This window comes from Ictalurus furcatus, chromosome 19, assembly GCF_023375685.1.
Source record: "Ictalurus furcatus strain D&B chromosome 19, Billie_1.0, whole genome shotgun sequence".
Taxonomy (NCBI): domain Eukaryota; kingdom Metazoa; phylum Chordata; class Actinopteri; order Siluriformes; family Ictaluridae; genus Ictalurus; species Ictalurus furcatus.
In genome coordinates, this window is record NC_071273.1 from 11,400,102 (window position 1) to 11,422,642 (window position 22,541).

Sequence of the window (22,541 nt, forward strand, 5' to 3'; positions counted from 1 at the left end):
TGAATGGCTGAGTCTCTTGTGGAAGATTATCCTGTCTCCAGCAAACAGATTGTCCTGAGCAGGGGTCTCTGGGAGTTAACTGCTGCTTTTTCAATATTCTTTTATAATAGCGTATTTGATCTAGCCAGTACAAAGTTCTCCCTCTGCCAATTCCAACCAGTGTAATCGCTCCATGTCTAAGAGACATTGTGAAACATACTATAAGTGCTGTCTATAATAAAACTTCAAGGTGGACATTTTTCTCAGAACAGCAATGGTGTTTTAAGTTTGTTACCAAAAAAAAGCAGACAATGAAATAAATACATGTTAAACACTACTTTGCATATCTTTATTTATTGATTACATATGAATCCATCATTGAGAGGCATTATACAATCATTTACAACCATTATTATAAAGTGCTTTAAAAATAAAAAGGAAATATTCAAGAACATGATATAGCATTGATATGATATGATATAGCATAAAAGAATTCAAGCAGCAATCTCAACTTTAGCTATATTAGATTAACTTTTAAACCTGAGATTGTTAGATTTTTTATTTTAATCACATGATTAAAATTTAAAGAAAACAAATGTCTGACAGAGAATTCATATTGGATTTTGGCACTGAAAGCAGAAAACACCAGATATTACATGCACAAAAAAGACAGATAATTTAATTAAAACTCCCAGCTCAATCACTGATCATGTATAAAGACAACAAATCGTGCAAATCAAGATATATGTATGGATTGTAGATGTAAAACCTCAGCCTCAATTCTCTGAGCATTACAGTGACATTGCAAAAACCTTCAGACTTCACGCTGGCACTCACAGCTGGTGATGTGTTTGTAGGTGTATTGTGCAACTGTAGCTCCACTGCAGTCCAGAGAGATCTGTCTCATCTCGTAGTTACTCTCGCGGCAGCTGAACTGATTATGCTCTAACTGCAGATCTTCTCCAGAAATCACCCAGCTACAAAACAACAGCACACGCGAGCATTACTTAACCATGAACATACAACTCATTCAATATGTACGTGTGGTAACTGGGGAAAACCCATCAGATATCACTGAGTCTGAATTCTGGCAATCAGATGAAAAAAAGGTTACAAAATAAAAAATAAATAAATTGTATTTTGGCAACAAAAAAAGGGGACAGGGCATTTCTGCCTATAAACTTTTAAGAAAACATAAATATATTTCACCAAAACAGTGTGGAAATGCAATAATTTACTTGAGTAAATTATTTTGTTCATATTGAATTCATATGGTTCATTTTTTTTTTAAATTGAAAGCAGTGTTAAATTTTTGTTCACGTAGGTCTATGTGTATTCTTTTGATATTAGGCTTAATTGATTAATGGACTACAGGACACATGCATTGAAAATGTACATGGTTTTAGATTGTTTGTAATCTCATATTTGCTTGCTTTCAAAAAGGACAAATGTATATGCACAAAATCAATATTATTATAATTAATAATTAACTGCAGCCATGCTTTAACTAGATTGGAACCAAAACAATGGGAAATATGGGTGGCACATAAAGGTACGTATACCAATATATATATATATATATATATATATATATATATATATATATATATGAAATATTTACACACATATTATATATATATATATTTTATTTTATACTTTATTGCCATAAGAGTATCACTTGCTTTTAAGGTTAACCATGACCAAAAAAAGCTTAATAAATTGTGAGTCTTACAAGGAGCCTGAAGCACAGTTGCCTTCACAGGTGGGTAGCATCACCTCAGTGCAGTTCTCAACAGTCATTTTGGATAGTCTGACTCCACACGTTGTGTTACCTAGAAGGTTTACACAAGCCAAGTGAGAACAACATAAAATAGTAACTGAAGTAAATGTGTGTGTGTGTGTGTGTGTGTGTGTGTGTGTGTGTGTGTGTGTGTGTGTGTGTGTGTCACATTTGTCACTACAAATAATGGGTGTGTTGATTTTGGTAAAAAAAAAAAAAAAAAGAAGAGATGACTGAATGAAAGTAATGGTTAAATGTCCATCTATATGTTGCACCCAGAAGTGTACTAGAAACCTTACACCAAAAAAGATTTGGCAAGCACCTTTTTTTCATAAAATAATCTCTCCATGTATTTATCCACTATAAATTCTTCAGAATTTTCCCAAACTATTCCACTGTGTTTGTTTAAAAGCGAAAGAATGAGATGAAGATATTTCACATACATGAATAGCAGCAATGATGTTCATCCCAATGTTCCTAGATAAGCACAATCAAAAAAAAGAAGTCAGAGAGAACTTAAAATCCATACCAGTGATGCTATATGCTAAGACTGCAAGTGTGTTATACTTTGGGCAGACTCACCTCAGGAGAGGTCTGCTGTGGACACACAGTCTTCTCTATTTCAGTGCCTTCTGTTCTACAATGAAATGTTTCACAGGGGCTCCGGGGGTCCTTCCATGTTTCACCCACCTGAGGTGTCCATGCAAAAAAACATCAGCATTATACACTCCATTTGTTCAGTGTCATACAGGATAGGTCTTATTCTCTTATACACAAAAAGATGGTGTGCTGTAGGTCTTCACTCCAGAAAAGCAGGAGACATTTCTGTTTCTGCTACTACTATTAGGAATATCTTCTTATTGGCTGGACTAATAATAATAATACGGTAACTACTTCATGTTACATTTTAACTGACACCTCCCCCACTTTCTTTCACACTTGCACAATATCTAAGAGCATTGTTTACAAGTTTGGTGACACTTTTTTTTGTAGAGAGCTATCTTACTGTATTTATTGTTATTGTTAAATGTTTCTCTTTTTACCACTACTGTGACTGTTTCCCTTGGGATCAATAAAGTAAGTAAGTAAGTATTGATCTATCTAAACAACGTGCAGCTACACCAGCTATTGGCAGATAAGCCTGAAGAGCTCTGCTATACATTAAACCCAGGATAACACAGGATTAATTAATTCCTAATGTGATTAGTACTGGAAATTGTGAGTGCTCTTTGAGATTAATATGAATGTTTTTGAATAAAATACTGATAATTATTCTGCATTACATATACCCAGGTGTTAAATTGAGATTTAGAAGGTAGGGGAACTCTACTTCTTTCATGTGTGTCAACAATGTGAGAAAATCATTCATCGACTTTCAGTAACCACTTTATCCTGGTCAGTAAAAATATTCCACTTAACCTGTAGTACCTTCTCCACGTTCTGTACACAGAGACCAAAATAGCGGGAACTGACCTTATATATTGTTCCACCATATTCGCAAGTCTTCTCAACTGTGAATGAAAGGGTTAAGCAATGTTAATTACAACAATCTGGCAATGCTTTTGATAAATGATCAAGGTTTAGTAAGTGACACTGATCCATCAACATCAAGTCAATAGCATTATCAAGGATTTTGAAGTCTGCAGTAGTTGATTCCATGCTAATGAGAGCAAACATTACAGAGTGGTAGTAATATTTTAGACACAGTGCTTTAACTTTTATGTTTGTTCACTTAACATGATTAACAGATCATCACTTTAAATTGTAAAATAATCTGATAAAATTTGATATAAATATTATTATTATCTTAAAATACCCAATATATCTAATATTCGCCTCAGTATTTAGCTATGTAATGAATGTTTATGGATGTAGAACCCCAAAATAATCCTTCCTGCAAAGGTAGGTGATCACACTATTAGTTTTATTTGAAATGAACATTCAATTTATTTTTTAATTAACAGAACTTAAGGGTTGACATGGCTTTTCAGTAATTACAGCACATGTACTGAAAGGCTGAAGTGCAGTTACTGAAGTGCTAAATTACCACATATCTGGTTGTTGCAGCAGTCAGAGATGAGAGCAGAACCAGGACCGCATATGGGAGTTGGAGCAGAAGGTTTTGGCCAGCATTCTTCTGTCCGAGTCTGATTATTGCATGTGCACATGTGGCAATTTGACTCCCATACCGCCCCAACCTTAGACAGAGATTTGGATTACAATCAGAGACTTGGTGGGAAATAAACCTTTTTTTTTTTTTTTACTTTTTTTTTTTACTTTTTTTTTTTTTTTTTTCAATCTGATCAGTTTGAAATTAATGGAAAGGCTCCACTCTAACAATCTATCTATATATCTGTTTCAGAGCCATTTTAGGCTTTGCTGATTTTCTTTAAGAAGGTGTGTGAAAAGGTCAAGATTTTAGTTGTGGTTTTGGTTAAGAGATACATGCTATAATGCCACAGGAATTTTCTCATGCTCAGTCACTGATTTGTGGGTAACTGGTAAGCCTTTATTAACCATAGCGAATAGGTAATATCTCACCGGCATGGGTTCTCCCAGTGGACCTTTACAGTCTAATAAAAAAGCAAACCAGGCATTTATACACATTTATCTCACACAGGAAATGTCAGTTTAAGAACACTAATGAGATAACAACAAATATGAGCTAGATAAGAACATATGAACTAGACAATCCACATTTTGATACTACAAAAATCTTTCAGTGACAAAGAAAGACATGAGTGCAGAATGTCAGCATTAATTCAAGTGTATTATATCCACAAGAAAATTGTCGGTTCACCTGACATGCTTAAATTGTATAGCTTAAAGATGATTTTCAACACATATTATTTCAATTTATGTATATGAAATATGCTAACACAGAGGGCACAAGCAAATCCTGATGATGTTTATACATGACATTAAAGAATGGTAACCACTCACTGGTGCATTCAGATACACAGATCTTCTTGTGTGTCTCAGCAAATAGCTGATTGTCTGGGCAGAAGCAACCAGACCTCTCTGTCCCCGAAACACGCTCACTATGTGAAGAACATACATAAGACAGACTCACCACAAGTTAGCTACAGCACATTTAAACATTGTTTATCAAAATAGACACGAAACTAACCCGCCATGGCAGAAATCAGTTGGGGTGCTCCGGCACTCATCAAAAATCATTCCTTCAGGACAAGTAATGTCTAAGAAAGGAAATATTGTTTTAAAACATATAAAAGAATGGACAACATGAAGCATTTCATCCCGTCACAGCAGATAAACCTGTTTGTAAAATGCCTGTATCTGTTTCAAACCCTAAAGTACATGGAAGCTTTACTATATTACATATACTATACTACATATTTATTTCTGGCAATCATATTTAACATAATTTAAATTATGTCAAAGTCCGTTTCTTTAGATAGATATATATATATATATATATATATATATATATATATATATATATATATATATATATATATATCACATTTTATTTTGATCAAAAATATATTTTTAAAGACAACAATGGAATAAAATGCGAACATCATTTCAATATAATTTTCATAAGTTGAAATTTAGGGGTTAGGGTTCAGCACAGCCACCTCCCAATTGAAAGTACCCAATAAATTATGAATATATATAAATTACGCTTACTGATATTTTAAATATTAAATAGATAGATAGATAATAGAAGGCTATCATAGTAAACATCTAAGATCTGAATACTTAAATGCTTTTTCAGTGTTATTTGGTTGTAGGACAGCAGTTTGCACCAATATAAATTTTCTCTTTTTTTAACTTGGATCATGTGACATATTACATTTGGAAGTTTGCATGATGGAGGATGGGTGGGGTCAGAGGTGATTGGACCTAAGGTATGCCTTTAATGCTTAAAGAACAATTTCTAAAAGACAGACAGACAGTCTGAATCAGTATTCTGAATCAGCTCTATCGCTACCAGCCAATAAGACATCTGCAATCTCTGCAAGTGTCCTATGCATGCAGGTAAAACAGCCTTACCACAAGTTCCATTGATGAGGTTTCTCCAGGCCACACAGAAGCCCATCTTCATGCAGTGGTTAGCTAGATGCTCTAGTGGGGAGCACACAGTGGCACGGTTGTGGGCCACACAGTAGTCAAACTTGCAGTTACTCACCAGTCTCTCCACATCAATGTCCCCACTGCATTTGCTGAACACTCTGAGATTCAAACAGCATACTTATATTAATTACACTTACATATATGCTACAAACAACCAGAAAATAGAAATGCAATAAAGTGAGAATGTAGCTCTACCACCCTTTTTGCAGGCAGTCCCTGACTAAAATTCATCTGTCTACACTGTTCTTTTCTGTTTTAATTTTATAGCAATATAATTCTATTTAATTTAATTTAAATTACCTCTAATTATATGTCATTTCACTTAATCTCAAACAATATGGAAACCCGTGACCCTGAAAAGGAGTAAGCGGTAGAAGATGGATGGATGGATATGGAAACAGAAACAGGTACGCAAAATTCCTTCCCATGGCTAGGATATATTTATAAATAAGTGTACAAAATGTGTGCTATAAAGTTTTCTATCTTGGACCTTTTCTCTGCTTGTTAAGATAGGCTTTTAGTTTTAAGAGTACTTTATTGTTAGGTGTTGCCTCTGAAACACATAAAGCTAGCCACTGCAGAACACAACTGAACACACGCAGAGGAAAATGCTAGCATGATGTTTTTGATGGAGATTACAAAGCAATTCTGTAAATTATCTGCCAAATTCTCTAAATGTACAGTGGTGCTTGAAAGTTAGCTTGAAACCCTTTTCTATATTTCTGATAAATATGACGTAAAACATCATCAGATTTCCACACAAGTCCTAAAAGTAGACAAAGAGAAACAAATTAAACAAGTGAGACAAAATATTATACTTGGTCATTTACTTTCTAAAGGGTTCACAAACTTTCAAGCACCACTGTACAGTAAATGCAAATGCATTCTCAACAATACACTGTATGCTGAGTTCCTTGTTCATTAATTTTTATATTGGTACACCTAGTAAATCTGCAAAGGCGCATAAATAAAGAGCGTTAATTGCCTTAGAACCTGTCAGTTAATCAACTTGGTAATTTTTATGGATGTTTTGAAGTGTCCATGTGTTTTTGCACATGCAAAAACTTTTTTTTTTGCAAACTTTTATCAAATCAATACCTTAGTGCATATGAATATACTATGTACAGTATGTCAATGCACTTAGTTACTAGTTTGATAGACGATCTGTAATGTACAACACTATAAAAACCCAGCAACTCTTTTCCTTGACTTTGAAGCTGAAGAACGAGTTGAAAAGCTTACTCATGTCTAAGGAGTTCACAGAGAGGAGCCGTGCACGGTGGTACTGTTGTTGTTGAAATATCTGTTTGTGTGAAACAAGGGACATGCCGGGGGGCTTGTTGACAGTATGGTTTCAGTGGATCATCCTCTATCCATTCATATGCAGTCTTATCACAGCAGTCATCACGCTCAACTGAACCATCCCTGCGTATACATGAGGCACCTCCACAAACACCTGTAAATGAGAATAAGAGGAACCTAGAATGATCCCATATACATAAGCCATACAATTAAACCAACATTTGAGATGTAACTGACTGACTTATTAATTATATTTCTTTGAAAGCTTATTATGCAATATACTAACAAGAAATACAGCACCTTAACTATTCATATACTATTCACATATAGTACAACTTCAAGTACAATAATACCTTATACGTGATAAGTGACATATTATATACTACAACTACAGCAGACATATCAGGCTTCAACAACGTCAGAGAGATACGAGGTTGTCTTTAAAGGTACAGTTCAGCAGGTGTTCATTCTGTTACCCTACAGCCTGTGCGTGCAACCTTTTCCATGCCTTTTTGAAGGGTTGTACAACCATCTCTGCTTGACCGTTTGTGGCTGGATGATATGGAGGTGACAAGACATGACGCACACCATTGTTCCATAAGAACTACTCAAACTCCTTAGAAATTAATGGAGCACCATTGTCTGACACCAGCACTTTTGGAAATCCATATAAAGCCCAGAGATGACACAAGAGGTTAACAGTCTTCTCAGCATTGGTCAGCTGAGTGCAGAAAATTTCCACCAACTTTGAGTGGACATCCACAATCACCAAGAAGTGTTGCTTGTCTATTTCTGCATAGTCGACGTGAATGCGCTCCCAGGGTGTTTTCGTCCATGACCATGGATGAAGAGGAGTGCTGGGGGATTGATTTCACCCAAATTCACATGGAGTGCACTGACTTACGAAGTTCTGGATGTCTTGGTCAAGCCCTGGCCACAAGAGATATCCTCTTGCCAGATGGGCAATTCCTCTACGTTTGAAACTTGAAATACAGTCTCCTAACCACCCCCCCCCCCCCCCCCACACACAGGTTTCCTCACATGGTAATCTGGACATCCGCATTTGCATGATCAGACAAAGGTCTGTACTCTGTCATAATGCTCTACTGTATATGTGACCAATAAAGACTCATTATCATTATCATTATCATTAATCATAGGCCAACAGAAGCAAAATCCAGTGTTGCATGCGGAGGGCAGCAGTGTAGGAATGTAGGGATGGCAGACTTTGAACCTAAGAAAGCAAGAAGAGGTTTATGATCGGTTAGCAGATGGAATGTACGTCCACATAAATATATGTAAAACTTTTTGACTCTGAAGACTATGCTCAGGGCCTCCTTTTCAATCTGTGCATAGTTTTGCTCACTTCTGTTAAGGTCCTTGATGCAAATGCAATGGGGTGTTCCTCCCCCGAAGGTAACACCTGTGAGATACATCCTAAACTACAAGTATTCTACAGAGTTACAGAGGAATTCACATTTAAATTTTTTTTACCCTTACTCCATGTTGTTGAAGTCACGAGAGTACTTTGTCCAGTACTACCTGATGTTCTAATACTGCCGCCAAAACCAAAATATCATCCATAAAACACACTTACATGTTCGAGTCCCTGCAGGATTTGAGTCATTGTGTGTTGGAAAATCACAGGTGCTGTGGAAATTCCATAGGCAAGCATAAGCAAGGAAATTACTTAAGCTGGCCCTTGTCTGTGTTTATGATAAGATACTGTTCGGATTCAGCATCTACCTCAAGCTGCTGATATGCAAATGACAGATCAAGCTTACTGAAGACTTTTCCTCCACCAACGTGGTGAAGAGATCCTCCACATTTGGTAGTGGATATTTCTCTGTGAGAATGCATTTGTAGACTATGACTTTATAATCATCACACAGTTTTTTAATCACCACACACCACACAGACACTGTCTTGTCTTTTTTTTTGGCACAACCACTATTGGGGCCGCCCAATAACTACTACTGAATTGAGAGATAATTCCATTTCTCTCCAAATAATCAAGCTCCTTCTCTGCTGCTACCTTAAGAGCATATGGAACCGACCTTGATTTGTGGAAGATAGGTTGAGATCCTTCTTGCACTCTCACTTTTGCTTTGAAGCCACTGATCTTGCCATATCCATCTCCAAATGTTTTTCAAGTGTCACGATTCCCCCTTTAAGCAGCGTGCTCTAAGCGCGAATGCGTGAGCACCTGCTTTTCCGTTGTTGACCGTAATGACATCTGGACAGGTGTATTTTGTTTATGTTTCTGTCATGTCTCCTCCCTGTTCTGTCATTGGCTGGGATTTCATGTGGGTCTGTATTGCTCTCAGCTGCAAGCAGTTTAGACGCTGATTATGTCCGCATATATACCGCACGCCTCCCAGCACTCAACGCGGAAGATTAATAATAATACATTAGAGTTAGTTTAGTTTAGTTCATAGCGTATTCATAGTCACGGTCCATGTTTAGAGTTAGTTTAGTTTGGATCATAGTTATAGTCTCTGCTAATATCTCAGCCTAATGACCAAATGCTGCTCACGCCCAAGTCTACCGACCTGGTCGCCCAAGTTCAGCCCACGCCCAAGACTACTGACACGCCCAGCCAAGTTCTGCTCATGCCCCAGTCTGCTGACACGCCCAGCCAAGTTCTGCTCACGCCCCAGTCTGCTGACACGCCCAGCCAAGCTCTGCTCACGCCCCAGTCTGCTGACACGCCCAGCCAAGTTCAGCCCACGCCCAAGACTACTGACACGCACAGCCAAGTTCTGCTCGCGCCCCAGTCTGCTGACACGCACAGCCAAGTTCTGCTCGCGCCCCAGTCTGCTGACACGCCCAGCCAAGTTCAGCCCACGCCCAAGACTACTGACACGCACAGCCAAGTTCTGCTCGTGCCCCAGTCTGCTGACACGGCCAGCCAAGCTCCGCCCATGCCCGAATCTGCTGACACGGCCAGCCAAACTCCGCCCGTGCCCGAGTCTGCTGACATGGCCAGCCAAGCTCTGCTCACGCCCCAGTCTGCTGACATGGCCAGCCAAGCTCCGCCCATGCCCAAGGTTTACCTGGTGACCTCAGAGCCTCAGCTGCCCTGTTCAGCTGTGGACGTTGCTCAGCCTCCCTGTTCAGCTGAGGCCGTCGCTCAGCCCGCCTGTTCAGCTGAGGTCGTCGCTCAGCCCGCCTGTACAGCTGTGGACGTCGCTCAGCCCGCCTGTTCAGCTGTGGACGTCGCTCAGCCCGCCTGTTCAGCTGTGGACGTCGCTCAGCCTCCCTGTTCAGCTGTGGACGTCGCTCAGCCCGCCTGTTCAGCTGAGGCCGTCGCTCAGCCCGCCTGTTCAGCTGAGGCCGTCGCTCAGCCCGCCTGTTCAGTTGAGGCCGTCGCTCAGCCCGCCTGTTCAGCTGAGGACGTCGCTCAGCCCGCCTGTTCAGCTGAGGCCGTCGCTCAGCCCGCCTGTTCAGCTGTGGACGTTGCTCAGCCTCCCTGTTCAGCTGAGGCCGTCGCTCAGCCCGCCTGTTCAGCTGAGGTCGTCGCTCAGCCCGCCTGTACAGCTGTGGACGTCGCTCAGCCCGCCTGTTCAGCTGTGGACGTCGCTCAGCCCGCCTGTTCAGCTGTGGACGTCGCTCAGCCTCCCTGTTCAGCTGTGGACGTCGCTCAGCCCGCCTGTTCAGCTGAGGCCGTCGCTCAGCCCGCCTGTTCAGCTGAGGCCGTCGCTCAGCCCGCCTGTTCAGCTGAGGCCGTCGCTCAGCCCGCCTGTTCAGCTGAGGCCGTCGCTCAGCCCGCCTGTTCAGCTGAGGCCGTCGCTCAGCCCGCCTGTTCAGCTGAGGCTGTCGCTCAGCCTCCCTGTTCAGCTGTGGTTGTCGCTCAGCCCCCCTGTTCAGCTGAGGTCGTCGCTCAGCCTCCCTGTTCAGCTGTGGTCGTCGCTCAGCCCCCCGTTCAGCTGAGGTCGTCGCTCAGCCTTCCGGCTCCATGGCAAACGTCGTTCCCCCCTACTGCTTCGAGGAGACCCACGCTCCTCTCCCTGGCCGCACGGAGACCCACGCTCCTCTCCCTGGCCTTACAGGGGACTTCGCTCTGCCTTCCAGTTCAGCTGGGGTCGTAGCTCCGACTTCATGCTCCGCCAAGGACTTCGCTCAGTCTGCCTGCCCTGCTGTGGATGTCGCTCTGCCTTCATGCTCCGCCGAGGACGTCGCTCTGCCTTCATGCTCCGCCGAGGACTTCGCTCAGCCCGCCTGCCCTGCTGTGGTCGTCGCTCTGCCTTCATGCTCCGCCGAGGACTCTGCTCAGCCTGCCTGCCCGGCTGTGGATGTCGCTCTGCTTCCCTGCTACGCCGAGGACGTCGCTCCGCTTCCCTGCGCCGCCAAGAACACCGTGCAGTTTCCTGGCTCTGCCTGGGACATTCAGTCCAGGGGGCAGGGTCCGCCAATTAAATGGGATGACTCATGGCACTCCGGGAGAAGTGCCTTTGGGGGGGGGGGGGGTTCTGTCACGATTCCCCCTTTAAGCAGCGTGCTCTAAGCGCGAATGCGCGAGTACCTGCTTTTCCGTTGTTGACCGTAATGACATCTGGACACGTGTGTTTTGTTTATGTTTCTGTCATGTCTCCTCCCTGTTCTGTCATTGGCTGGGATTTCATGTGGGTCTGTATTGCTCTCAGCTGCAAGCAGTTTAGACGCTGATTATGTCCGCATATATACCGCGCGCCTCCCAGCACTCAACGCGGAAGATTAATAATAATACATTAGAGTTAGTTTAGTTCGTAGTGTATTCATAGTCACGGTCCATGTTTAGAGTTAGTTTAGTTTGGATCATAGTTATAGTCACAGTTCATGTTTAAAGTTAGTTCGCGCTGGATTATCCGCTTCCAGTCCCTCGTCATAGTTCGTTTCTTGTTTTGATTATCGACCTAGATTCCTGCCTTGCCCCGTGTATGCCTGTTTGCCAATCGCCTGACCTCTTGCATGTTTGTGGATTACGTTTTGGATCACGTTTTGGATTTGTCTGCCTGTCTCTCTTTCTAATAAACAACTGTTCATCCTGCACTTGCATCCGTCCTATCTCTGCACCGTCACGATTCGTGACATCAAGTACATCAGAGAGGGAAAGAACACACACCGATGTCACTTTTCTCAAACTAAAGATCTCCTTCCAGTTTAAGGATATTTTCTGGAGCCAGTTACGCTCCAGCAATGGAGATTTGTTTCTCTTGACCACAATCAATGGTAATGAGCATTGTTGTCTCATATGTGACAGAAACCTTGAGCTCACCCAACACAGGAATTTTGTCCCCAGTGTATGAAACCAGATGGAATAGAGGTTGGATGCAACCTACAGTCCTTCAATTTGTTTTTATAGATGTATTCTGGGATCAAAGACAAGGAAGCTCCTGTGTTTAGTTGCATGCTAACTGTTCTACCACCTATGTGAATATCAATATAAATGCCATCTACCTTGTCTTGTGCAGTGTAGGCAGTAAATAACTTAAACAGTTCCTCATTTTCCGCACACTGTGTATCAGATATGTTGTCTGACACATATTGGGCTTTTGCTGAATGCTGTGTTTTGTGTCTGTTACATGCATGTTTTAAATGTCCAATTTTTCCACAGTTGTGGCATGTCTCACTACGATAACGGCATTCTGTGGCATGGTGGCTGCTCCCACCACAATGGCAACAGGTGCTTTTGAACTTGTTGGAAGGATGCTGCCAGACCACTTTTTTGGTACTGTTGAGAGAACCTCCACGTCCTCTGAATTCCTCTCTGCCACCACCGACATTCTGCACCTTATGCACACTCATGTTTTTTATGGTTGACTGAGCACCCAACTGGCTTAGTGGTTAGCACATTCACCTCACACCTCCAGGGTTGGGGGTTCGATTCCCACCGTGGCCCTGTGTGTGTGGAGTTTGCATGTTCTCCCCGTGCTTCGGGTACTCCGGTTTCCTCCCCCAGTCCAAAGACATGCATGGTAGGCTGATTGGCATGTACAAAGTGTCCATAGTGTTTGAATGGGTGTGTGAATGTGTATGTGAGTGTGCCCTGCGATGGATTGGCACCCTGTCCAGGCACGCCTCATGCCCTGTGCTCCCTGGGATAGGCTCCAGGTTTCCCCATGACCCTGAAAAGGATTAAGCGGTATAGAAGATGGATGAGCACCCAACTCCTTGGTGTCCTTGTGCGCTAATTCTAATGTGAGAGCAACATTGCATGCCTTCTTAAAAGTAAGGTCCTTTTCTGACAGTAACCTTCTGTGATAAACATCTCCTGCAAGTCTACAGACAAATCTGCCCCTGAGAGCCTCACCTAAAATTGTTCCAAATTCACAAGAACTTGCAAGACATTTCAATGCCAAAAACTCATCAGAAATCATTTCCCCTGGACTTTGGTCATGTTGGTAAAATCTTGGGCTTGAAATGTTCAGACAGGATCTGAGTAACTTCCTGATATGTTAAGCTGCGTACTTTTGATGACTCAACTAGACTTTTTAAGAGGCTGTATTCCACAGGTCCTAAAATACTCAGGAACACATCTGCTTTTTTCCCCTCAATAATTTCATTTGCTGCGATCCATCGCTCAAACCTCTCTAAATAGTATCAAAATCCTCCTTAGTTCTGTAAACTGTAAACTCGGGCACTCTACCTATTGTGGCCATTTTCCTTTGTAATTTATTTTCTCACATGGTTGTTCTGCTCACTCTGTCCGTTAGGTGTCACCCTACCCCACGAATTCAGCTAGTGACACTCTCTGCCTCCGTCCATTCGGACTCGCAGGCAACCATCCTTTTCCTTCTTATGTTCTGCTATATTCTTCAGAGTTTCCCTTGCTATTTCTAAGCATAGGGTATTCCAATCCTAGTCACCAGTGTAATGTTTTATGTATAACACAGACAACCATTTACTGCAGACTCATTTTACTGCGTGCTTCCATCTCTCTCTCTCTCTCTCTCTCTCTCTCTCTTGTTCATTGCTCCGCCCTCCTTCCATACAGAGAAACTACCATAATACATGGTATAACTTCTCATGAACAGTACATTACAATATTATGACTATAATACCTGAAAATACATGTGCTTACAGTATAACTCTACATTAGTAATATTTAAAAACACTTTGAACTGATACAGTATGAGGCATTCACTTTTCAACATATTTGTGAAATTTGGCTATTGCAGCTAGTGCCTGTTAGCCTACAGTACACTATTTGGAAGAGAAAAAAAAGCATATATCACAATTACAAAGCAAGCCGAACTGCTGGTCACTTACCACATTGTCCCTGTGTGTTATTGACGAAGTGCTCCATTGCTAGATTGATCTGCAGTGTGTTCCATACACTGAGAAACATGTATGAGCGGATCTCTTCAATGTGAATGTAGACTTTTGCATCACTGCTCTCAAACCTGAGTCCATCTGCTTCATACGGTGGTGTTATTGTTACTTGATTCAGAGTAGTCTTGAAAATATAACAGAGAAGATTCAAACTTACAATTGCACAAACATTGCACAAATACAGAGTACCATATTTTAACATGTACAAACACTAAAATCATAAGCACCTCAAATGCACATGGACCAAGTCATTACCACCTCTACCTGAGATTCACCACAAAACTGAACAACTTAATGGCATTCATGTCTGTGCATTTATATAGACCTACTTCTAACATGGGCATTTCATCAGGATCTTGAAGCACTTGAATTGTGACTGTGTTGTTTTGGTACTTCAGAATGATGCCCTTGGCACAGGAAGCAGATGGCTCACAGTAGTAATTATCAATGCTGATGCTGAGATAGTGATGTGGAGTCCTTTCCTCCACCAGAATATATGTACAGTTTTCCAGGAACACAAAGTTTTGTCCAGCAAAGGAATTGTAGTGTGGGTCTCCAAAGATATCACATTGACCTGGGGAAAACATTGGAGAAATTTTAGCACAATTTGTAATCACAAAAGGGGTAGAATCTCAGGGCATAGCTTAGGTAGCTGGTATATTTGGTGTGAATAAAAATATAAGGAAAATGTAGAATTCTGAAGAGACTTTCCTTCTGAAAAGAATCCTAATGTAAAATGACTTTCAAGACTATAGGCTTGTTCTATTATAAGAATTTCAGGATGTAATATCAGTGGCTAATAATGTTAGAGTATGTAAAATAAAAGAACCTCTTTAGGCACTCTGCCCAGCAGAAATTGTATTTACAGGCAATGCCAACTGTTGTTGTAATTGCTGTTGAGTTCTGATGTAAAAATTTATTTTAGGATTATAGTTTTTCTCAGGAGGTCCTCAAAAAGAAAAAAGCAGGTTGAGTTCCTAAATAAATAAATAGCTAAATATCTACGATATTATACACTATGTTGTAAAAATGTAGTAGAAACAAATGAGATCGCATTTGGAATATCCCCAGATATTATTTTAACAATATTAGTTTGTTATAGGTGTCTTACAGAGCTCTAAAACAGTAGAAAGAGCCATTGCACTCACAGTCACACTGCCAGGTTTCACAACAGCCCTGCTCATCTTTTACCAGTTGTGTCATTCCTCTTGGGCACACAGGTTTTTCTGGCATTTGACATCTCACAGGTGTCAACTCAATAACACCATTTATGCAAGCTTTATTGAAGCAGTCCTCTGTCCATTGATAACCATCTGGCCAAGTGTGGTTTTTAATCAGATCCTTGCAATCAGTATTAGGTACAATTATGGTTGTTGGTATTGATGGGGTTACAGTTGTCTCTGTTATAGTTAATGGAGTTGTTATTAGTGGGGATGTAGTTGTAGGTTTTTCAGCTGTTTTTGTAGTGGTGGTTCCTGGTGTAGAAGTTGATGTAGGTTCTTCAGTTGTGATTACTGTTGTAGTAGTAGTTAGTGAAGTTGTACTCTTAGATACAGTTGTGATTTCTGGTGTTGATACACTTATAGGTATGTCTGTTGTAGTTAGTGAAGTTGTAGTTTTAGGTTCTTCAGTTGAGATTTCTGGGGTTGATGTTTTGGTGGTCAGTGGTGTCTCTGTTATAATTGTTGTAAGTGGGGTTGTAGTTGTAGGTTCCTCAGTTATTGTAGTGGTGGTTCCTGATGTAGTACTTGTAAAGGTTGACACTTGAAAATCTGGACTGGAGTGGGTGGACGTAGTCCCAGTTTCTATGTTTGGTGCTGTTGTTTCTGTTGTGTACACAACTGTAGTTATGGGTGTCTCTGTTGTACTTGTAGTTAGTGGCATTGTGGTTGTAGTTAGTGGAGAAGTAGTTTCAGGTTCATCAGTTGAGATTTCTGGGGTTGATGTTTTGGTGGTCAGTGGTGTCTCTGTTGTAATTGTTGTAAGTGGGGTTGTAGTTGTAGGTTCCTCAGTTGTTTTTGTAGTGGTGGTTCCTGATGTAGTACTTGTGAAGGTTGACACTTGAAAATCTGGACTGGAGTGGGTGGACGTGGTCCCAGTTTCTATGTTTGGTGCTGTTGTTTCTGTTGTGTACACAACTGTGGTTATGGGTGTCTCTGTTGTACTTGTAGTTAGTGGCATTGTAGTTGTAGTTAGTGGAGTTGTAGTTTCAGGTTCATCAGTTGAGATTTCTGGGGTTGATGTTTTGGTGGTCAGTGGTGTCTCTGTTGTAATTGTTGTAAGTGAGGTTGTAGGTGTAGGTTCCTCAGTTGTTTTTGTAGTGGTGGTTCCTGATGTAGTACTTGTGAAGGTTGACACTTGAAAATCTGGACTAGAGTGGGTGGACGTGGTCCCAGTTTCTATGTTTGGTGCTGTTGTTTCTGTTGTGTACACAACTGTGGTTATGGGTGTCTCTGTTGTACTTGTAGTTAGTGGCATTGTAGTTGTAATTAGTGGAGTTGTAGTTTCAGGTTCATCAGTTGAGATTTCTGGGGTTGATGTTTTGGTGGTCAGTGGTGTCTCTGTTGTAATTGTTGTAAGTGGGGTTGTAGTTGTAGGTTCCTCAGTTGTTTTTGTAGTGGTGGTTCCTGTTGTAGTACTTGTGAAGGTTGACACTTGAAAATCTGGACTAGAGTGGGTGGACGTGGTCCCAGTTTCTATGTTTGGTGCTGTTGTTTCTGTTGTGTACACAACTGTAGTTATGGGTGTCTCTGTTGTACTTGTAGTTAGTGGCATTGTGGTTGTAGTTAGTGGAGAAGTAGTTTCAGGTTCATCAGTTGAGATTTCTGGGGTTGATGTTTTGGTGGTCAGTGGTGTCTCTGTTGTAATTGTTGTAAGTGGGGTTGTAGTTGTAGGTTCCTCAGTTGTTTTTGTAGTGGTGGTTCCTGATGTAGTACTTGTGAAGGTTGACACTTGAAAATCTGGACTGGAGTGGGTGGACGTGGTCCCAGTTTCTATGTTTGGTGCTGTTGTTTCTGTTGTGTACACAACTGTGGTTATGGGTGTCTCTGTTGTACTTGTAGTTAGTGGCATTGTAGTTGTAGTTAGTGGAGTTGTAGTTTCAGGTTCATCAGTTGAGATTTCTGGGGTTGATGTTTTGGTGGTCAGTGGTGTCTCTGTTGTAATTGTTGTAAGTGAGGTTGTAGGTGTAGGTTCCTCAGTTGTTTTTGTAGTGGTGGTTCCTGATGTAGTACTTGTGAAGGTTGACACTTGAAAATCTGGACTAGAGTGGGTGGACGTGGTCCCAGTTTCTATGTTTGGTGCTGTTGTTTCTGTTGTGTACACAACTGTGGTTATGGGTGTCTCTGTTGTACTTGTAGTTAGTGGCATTGTAGTTGTAATTAGTGGAGTTGTAGTTTCAGGTTCATCAGTTGAGATTTCTGGGGTTGATGTTTTGGTGGTCAGTGGTGTCTCTGTTGTAATTGTTGTAAGTGGGGTTGTAGTTGTAGGTTCCTCAGTTGTTTTTGTAGTGGTGGTTCCTGTTGTAGTACTTGTGAAGGTTGACACTTGAAAATCTGGACTAGAGTGGGTGGACGTGGTCCCAGTTTCTATGTTTGGTGCTGTTGTTTCTGTTGTGTACACAACTGTAGTTATGGGTGTCTCTGTTGTACTTTTAGTTAGTGGCATTGTGGTTGTAGTTAGTGGAGAAGTAGTTTCAGGTTCATCAGTTGAGATTTCTGGGGTTGATGTTTTGGTGGTCAGTGGTGTCTCTGTTGTAATTGTTGTAAGTGGGGTTGTAGTTGTAGGTTCCTCAGTTGTTTTTGTAGTGGTGGTTCCTGATGTAGTACTTGTGAAGGTTGACACTTGAAAATCTGGACTGGAGTGGGTGGACATGGTCCCAGTTTCTATGTTTGGTGCTGTTGTTTCTGTTGTGTACACAACTGTGGTTATGGGTGTCTCTGTTGTACTTGTAGTTAATGGCATTGTAGTTGTAGTTAGTGGAGTTGTAGTTTCAGGTTCATCAGTTGAGATTTCTGGGGTTGATGTTTTGGTGGTCAGTGGTGTCTCTGTTGTAATTGTTGTAAGTGGGGTTGTAGTTGTAGGTTCCTCAGATGTTTTTGTAGTGGTGGTTCCTGATGTAGTACTTGTGAAGGTTGACACTTGAAAATCTGGACTAGAGTGGGTGGACGTGGTCCCAGTTTCTATGTTTGGTGCTGTTGTTTCTGTTGTGTACACAACTGTGGTTATGGGTGTCTCTATTGTACTTGTAGTTAGTGGCATTGTAGTTGTAGTTAGTGGAGTTGTAGTTTCAGGTTCATCAGTTGAGATTTCTGGGGTTGATGTTTTGGTGGTCAGTGGTGTCTCTGTTGTAATTGTTGTAAGTGGGGTTGTAGTTGTAGGTTCCTCAGTTGTTTTTGTAGTGGTGGTTCCTGATGTAGTACTTGTGAAGGTTGACACTTGAAAATCTGGACTAGAGTGGGTGGACATGGTCCCAGTTTCTATGTTTGGTGCTGTTGTTTCTACAACTGTGGTTATGGGTGTCTCCGTTGTACTTGTAGTTAGTGGCATTGTAGTTGTAGTTAGTGGAGAAGTAGTTTCAGGTTCATCAGTTGAGATTTCTGGGGTTGATGTTTTGGTGGTCAGTGGTGTCTCTGTTGTAATTGTTGTAAGTGGGGTTGTAGTTGTAGGTTCCTCAGTTGTTTTTGTAGTGGTGGTTCCTGGTGTAGAAGTTGATGTAGGTTCTTCAGTTCTTGTTTCTGTAGTTGGTGTGATTACTGTTTTCTCTGTTGTAGTTGGAGTTGAAAAGGTAGAGGTTGTTACAGGTGTCTCTGGTGTAGTTGTAATTAGTGAAGTTGTAGTTGTAGGTACAGTTGTGGTTCTTGTGGTTAATATTGTTGTGGTGGTTACAGTTGCCTCTGTTGTAATAGTTGTTAGTGGGGGGATTTCTGGTGTCATTTTGGGTGTTGTTTTACACATTTCTGTGGGTGTTAACACATTAGTAAACAGATTTTTAATTGGATACATTAGAATCAAAACTGACATCTTGTAAATATATTCAGGGTATAAAACTCACCGCAAATCATTTGCCCACCAATGCAATCACTATGGCAAAAGAACACAAATCATAAGGTATTAGGGGTAGCAGAAAAAAACTCATGATTAGGGTTATTAAAAAAAAAAAACCTCATAATTGCACATATGATTCAAACTAACCAGCATTCACTAGGTGTAGTCACTTTAGCACCAGGTCCAACCACAGTGTTGTTGAAGTAACAAGTGCAACTGTCCAAACTGGAACATATTCTTCTGTTCTCATCATAATATGGCATCTCAGCAGGGCACCGTGGGTAACAACCTTAGCCAAAACATGCACTTATATCAATGTTTATCACCATATAACTGTTAGCCATTAATAGACTCATAATAAATATTTAGTGCAAACATCTTACATACTGACGAAAAAAGAATAGAAACCCAATTAATAAAGTTATCCATTATTATCCAAAAAGCATAACTAGGACATGATGATGCAAGAAATTGAAAAGATGCAAAATGAAAAATGAAAACCTTCAAGCTCTCCAGAGAATTTGTTGTTTTTCCCACAACTCTTGATCTGTTGAGGACATGCTTCATAATGCCAGTTATACTGACCCTCTTCATTGTAATAGTCACAATAGACCGCTGTGGAAGAAAGAGCACATACAATGGATTTTGATCGCACCAGTAAGCAAACACCTAATGAGTACATTTCCACCCACCAGGAAGCAATTTTGTGATTAGTATCTGGGACTTTTGGGAAGCCCAAACTAGACTGACGAAGAGCCCTATATCACAATGGCATATGATTTTAACAATTTTTATTTTCTCCCCTAGTGAATTATATTTATGCATAATCTATAAAAAAAAATTTAAAAAATAAAATAAAAAATAAAATAAAAAAAAACACCTTGTTTTGGTTAGATTATGGTTAGAATTTCGACTAAATAATTCACATCTGACACGTGTACCTTGAATTTGCAATTCTTCTCACAAATAATTGCTCAGAGATATCGTTTCTTTCCTTACTGCATCTTTCATAAGTAAGAAGAAACAATAATATTGAATGTTTTTAATGTTGCAAAACACATACGGCACAAGTCAGGAGTCCTCCATTTGATACAGATATTTTGGGTTGTGCAGGCATCAGCGTATGATGCCACAGCTGTGCAGAATCCCAGGAATTTGCCCTCAAAATCACAAGAGCATGACTCCAGAATACAGGCCTGGTAATAAGGTGCTGGATCAACCTGCAAGTTATTGAAAAGTCAGACATGATATAATGAAAAGCTGTTGTTTTCTTCTCAAAATTCAGTTATGTTTGAGTGTTATAAGCAGTTGTGGAAATGGCCAAGATACACTAGGGGGACTCTAGTTAGGGAGGTGGGGTCACTTTCAGATGACCGGAATGTACATATAATATAAATATAACATATAAATACCTCTGTATAATAACATTACACTTATTTCAGGTCTCCTCCAAACAATATGCATTCTTAAGTATCAAGACAGGCACATGAAAAATCAATAAACAACATTCATGAATTATTTGTCACACAAAACAAATACAATTAATTTGTCATTAACTTCCATATCATGAACTGCATTTTACCAGGTGGTCCAAAATAATTTAATATAGGTTTTTTTTTCATCCTGCCCATCTCACTCTCTCTCTCTCCCCTTTTTAACTCTTCTCGTTCTTTCTTGCCCATATAAAAAAAAATTAAAAATGAAAGTGGTACAGTAAAAGCCCAAAGTGGCTTCAGAATCTGTATAAATGAAAGCTAAAGTGTCATGTGAACAAGGTGGAGACAGATGCAAGCAGAGTAAAAAGCTTTAGTTAAAGAGACAGGGAGACAAATCCAAATCAATAAGCAAATATATAGTCAAGAACAGGCGTTGGGTCAGGTGATCTACAATTGGGCTAAACTAGGCAGAACAAAAATCAGAAATGCAAGGACGAAAACAGGATCAAGAAACTAGGAATGGGAGATGAAGTGCAGTGAACAAAGACACACGAGGGGTTTAAATACTAAACGTAATCAAGGGTAAAACATAAAAAGCTGAGACATATTTAGAGACAACCACTAACATAACAGGGGTGGAGACAGGACAGAAACCAAAACAAACACACGTGTCACAAGCAAACATGAAAAATGTTACATGAAAAATGATCATGTAACAGATGCATTCATGTCTGCACAAAGGCAAATCAGAAATGGCCTGCTGTGAAAACTATACTATTAAAAATATAAATGTAAATTATATAAATTAAATATAAATGTTCAAAAAAACATTGCTAGTAAAGAACCTTTAGGTGGCAGGCTTTAAACGTGTCACTGTGTAGAATCATGCAGCGTCTCTGTGCCCAAGCAGCGCAGTATGAGTGGTGTTCACAGGGAAACAATTCCTGGGTCACATCTGAACAGGGGGGCACGGCTGTCTTCCAGCTGTTCCCAAAATCCAGTGTGCTGGCCACTACAGTGGAGCTGCTCGTCAGCATGTCATTCATTAACTTCCCATCAAAGTCACCACACAGGCCCCGCACTTTACCCTGTCAGTCCACACACAAAGGAAACATGAGTAAGAAAGACTTGAGAAACACAGGGAAACCTGGACACAAGATATATGGATTTAGGAACAGGATCATACTCCAAACAAAGAATGGACAGTTCTAAATTATTGATAGCATGGTATTGGCAAGTTAATATCAAGCCCTCTATAGTAATTTAGTGGACCAATTTCAGGTTTAATACAAAGAAAGTGCTTCTTACATTCCATGAGACCTGCAGCTCAATTTTGACTTTGGTTTGCTTGTCCCAAATCACACTGAGGCCCAGTTCAGGCACAGAGATGATTATGTACAGGCCCACAGTGTGGATAGAGTACAGTGACTTAGCTCTGAAGTGCCACCCATCCAGAAGCTTCTCGGTTACATTCATATCACGCAGGATCAAAGTCACTTCATCCTGTTTGAGGTTCAAGCAACAAATTTTGTGTCGTTCAAGCATGACACAATATACAGATATATAAGTAAGTGAAAAATGTC

General features: G+C 40.6%; 2 protein-coding genes and 1 long non-coding RNA gene across 3 annotated transcripts in view; 1 reads left to right on the top strand and 2 right to left on the bottom strand.

Moving 5' to 3' along the window:
* Window positions 1–15: 15 nt before the first annotated feature.
* muc5e (mucin 5e) lies at window positions 16–16,360 on the bottom strand. Its single transcript, XM_053650020.1, has 15 exons — window positions 16,345–16,360; window positions 15,625–15,951; window positions 14,806–15,050; window positions 14,414–14,600; window positions 7,103–7,316; window positions 5,780–5,958; window positions 4,890–4,959; window positions 4,703–4,800; window positions 4,301–4,332; window positions 3,807–3,957; window positions 3,233–3,270; window positions 2,342–2,449; window positions 2,203–2,236; window positions 1,712–1,811; window positions 16–956 (listed from the first exon to the last, which is right to left on the bottom strand). The coding sequence occupies exons 1-15, from the start codon at window positions 16,358–16,360 to the stop codon at window positions 794–796; spliced, it is 1,962 nt and encodes a 653-aa protein (XP_053505995.1). The 3' UTR covers window positions 16–793.
* Window positions 16,361–16,939: 579 nt separating this feature from the next.
* On the top strand, window positions 16,940–19,015 carry LOC128623122 (uncharacterized). Its single transcript, XR_008388536.1, has 3 exons — window positions 16,940–17,661; window positions 17,872–17,964; window positions 18,175–19,015. It is a non-coding gene; the product is annotated as an uncharacterized LOC128623122 (long non-coding RNA).
* Window positions 19,016–19,303: 288 nt separating this feature from the next.
* The window catches only part of LOC128623120 (mucin-19), a 13,425-nt gene continuing 10,187 nt past the window's right edge, over window positions 19,304–22,541 (bottom strand). Inside the window, exons 23-28 of the mRNA XM_053650007.1 lie at window positions 22,267–22,461; window positions 21,804–22,046; window positions 20,586–20,742; window positions 20,024–20,137; window positions 19,670–19,811; window positions 19,304–19,558 (exon numbers count right to left, since the gene is read on the bottom strand). Coding sequence (XP_053505982.1) covers window positions 19,486–19,558; window positions 19,670–19,811; window positions 20,024–20,137; window positions 20,586–20,742; window positions 21,804–22,046; window positions 22,267–22,461 — 924 coding nt within the window. The 3' untranslated portion in view covers window positions 19,304–19,485. The remainder of the gene's footprint in view (window positions 19,559–19,669; window positions 19,812–20,023; window positions 20,138–20,585; window positions 20,743–21,803; window positions 22,047–22,266; window positions 22,462–22,541) is intronic.

What these genes read in the sequence shown, in the direction of transcription:
- muc5e (XM_053650020.1), bottom strand. An exon ending in ATGAAATGCCCATGTTAGAA is followed by an intron (nt 14,601 to 14,805) that starts GTAGGTCTATAT and finishes TATATTTTCAAG; the next exon opens with ACTACTCTGAATCAAGTAAC. An exon ending in ACTGATTTCTGCCATGGCGG is followed by an intron (nt 4,801 to 4,889) that starts GTTAGTTTCGTG and finishes TTCTTCACATAG; the next exon opens with TGAGCGTGTTTCGGGGACAG.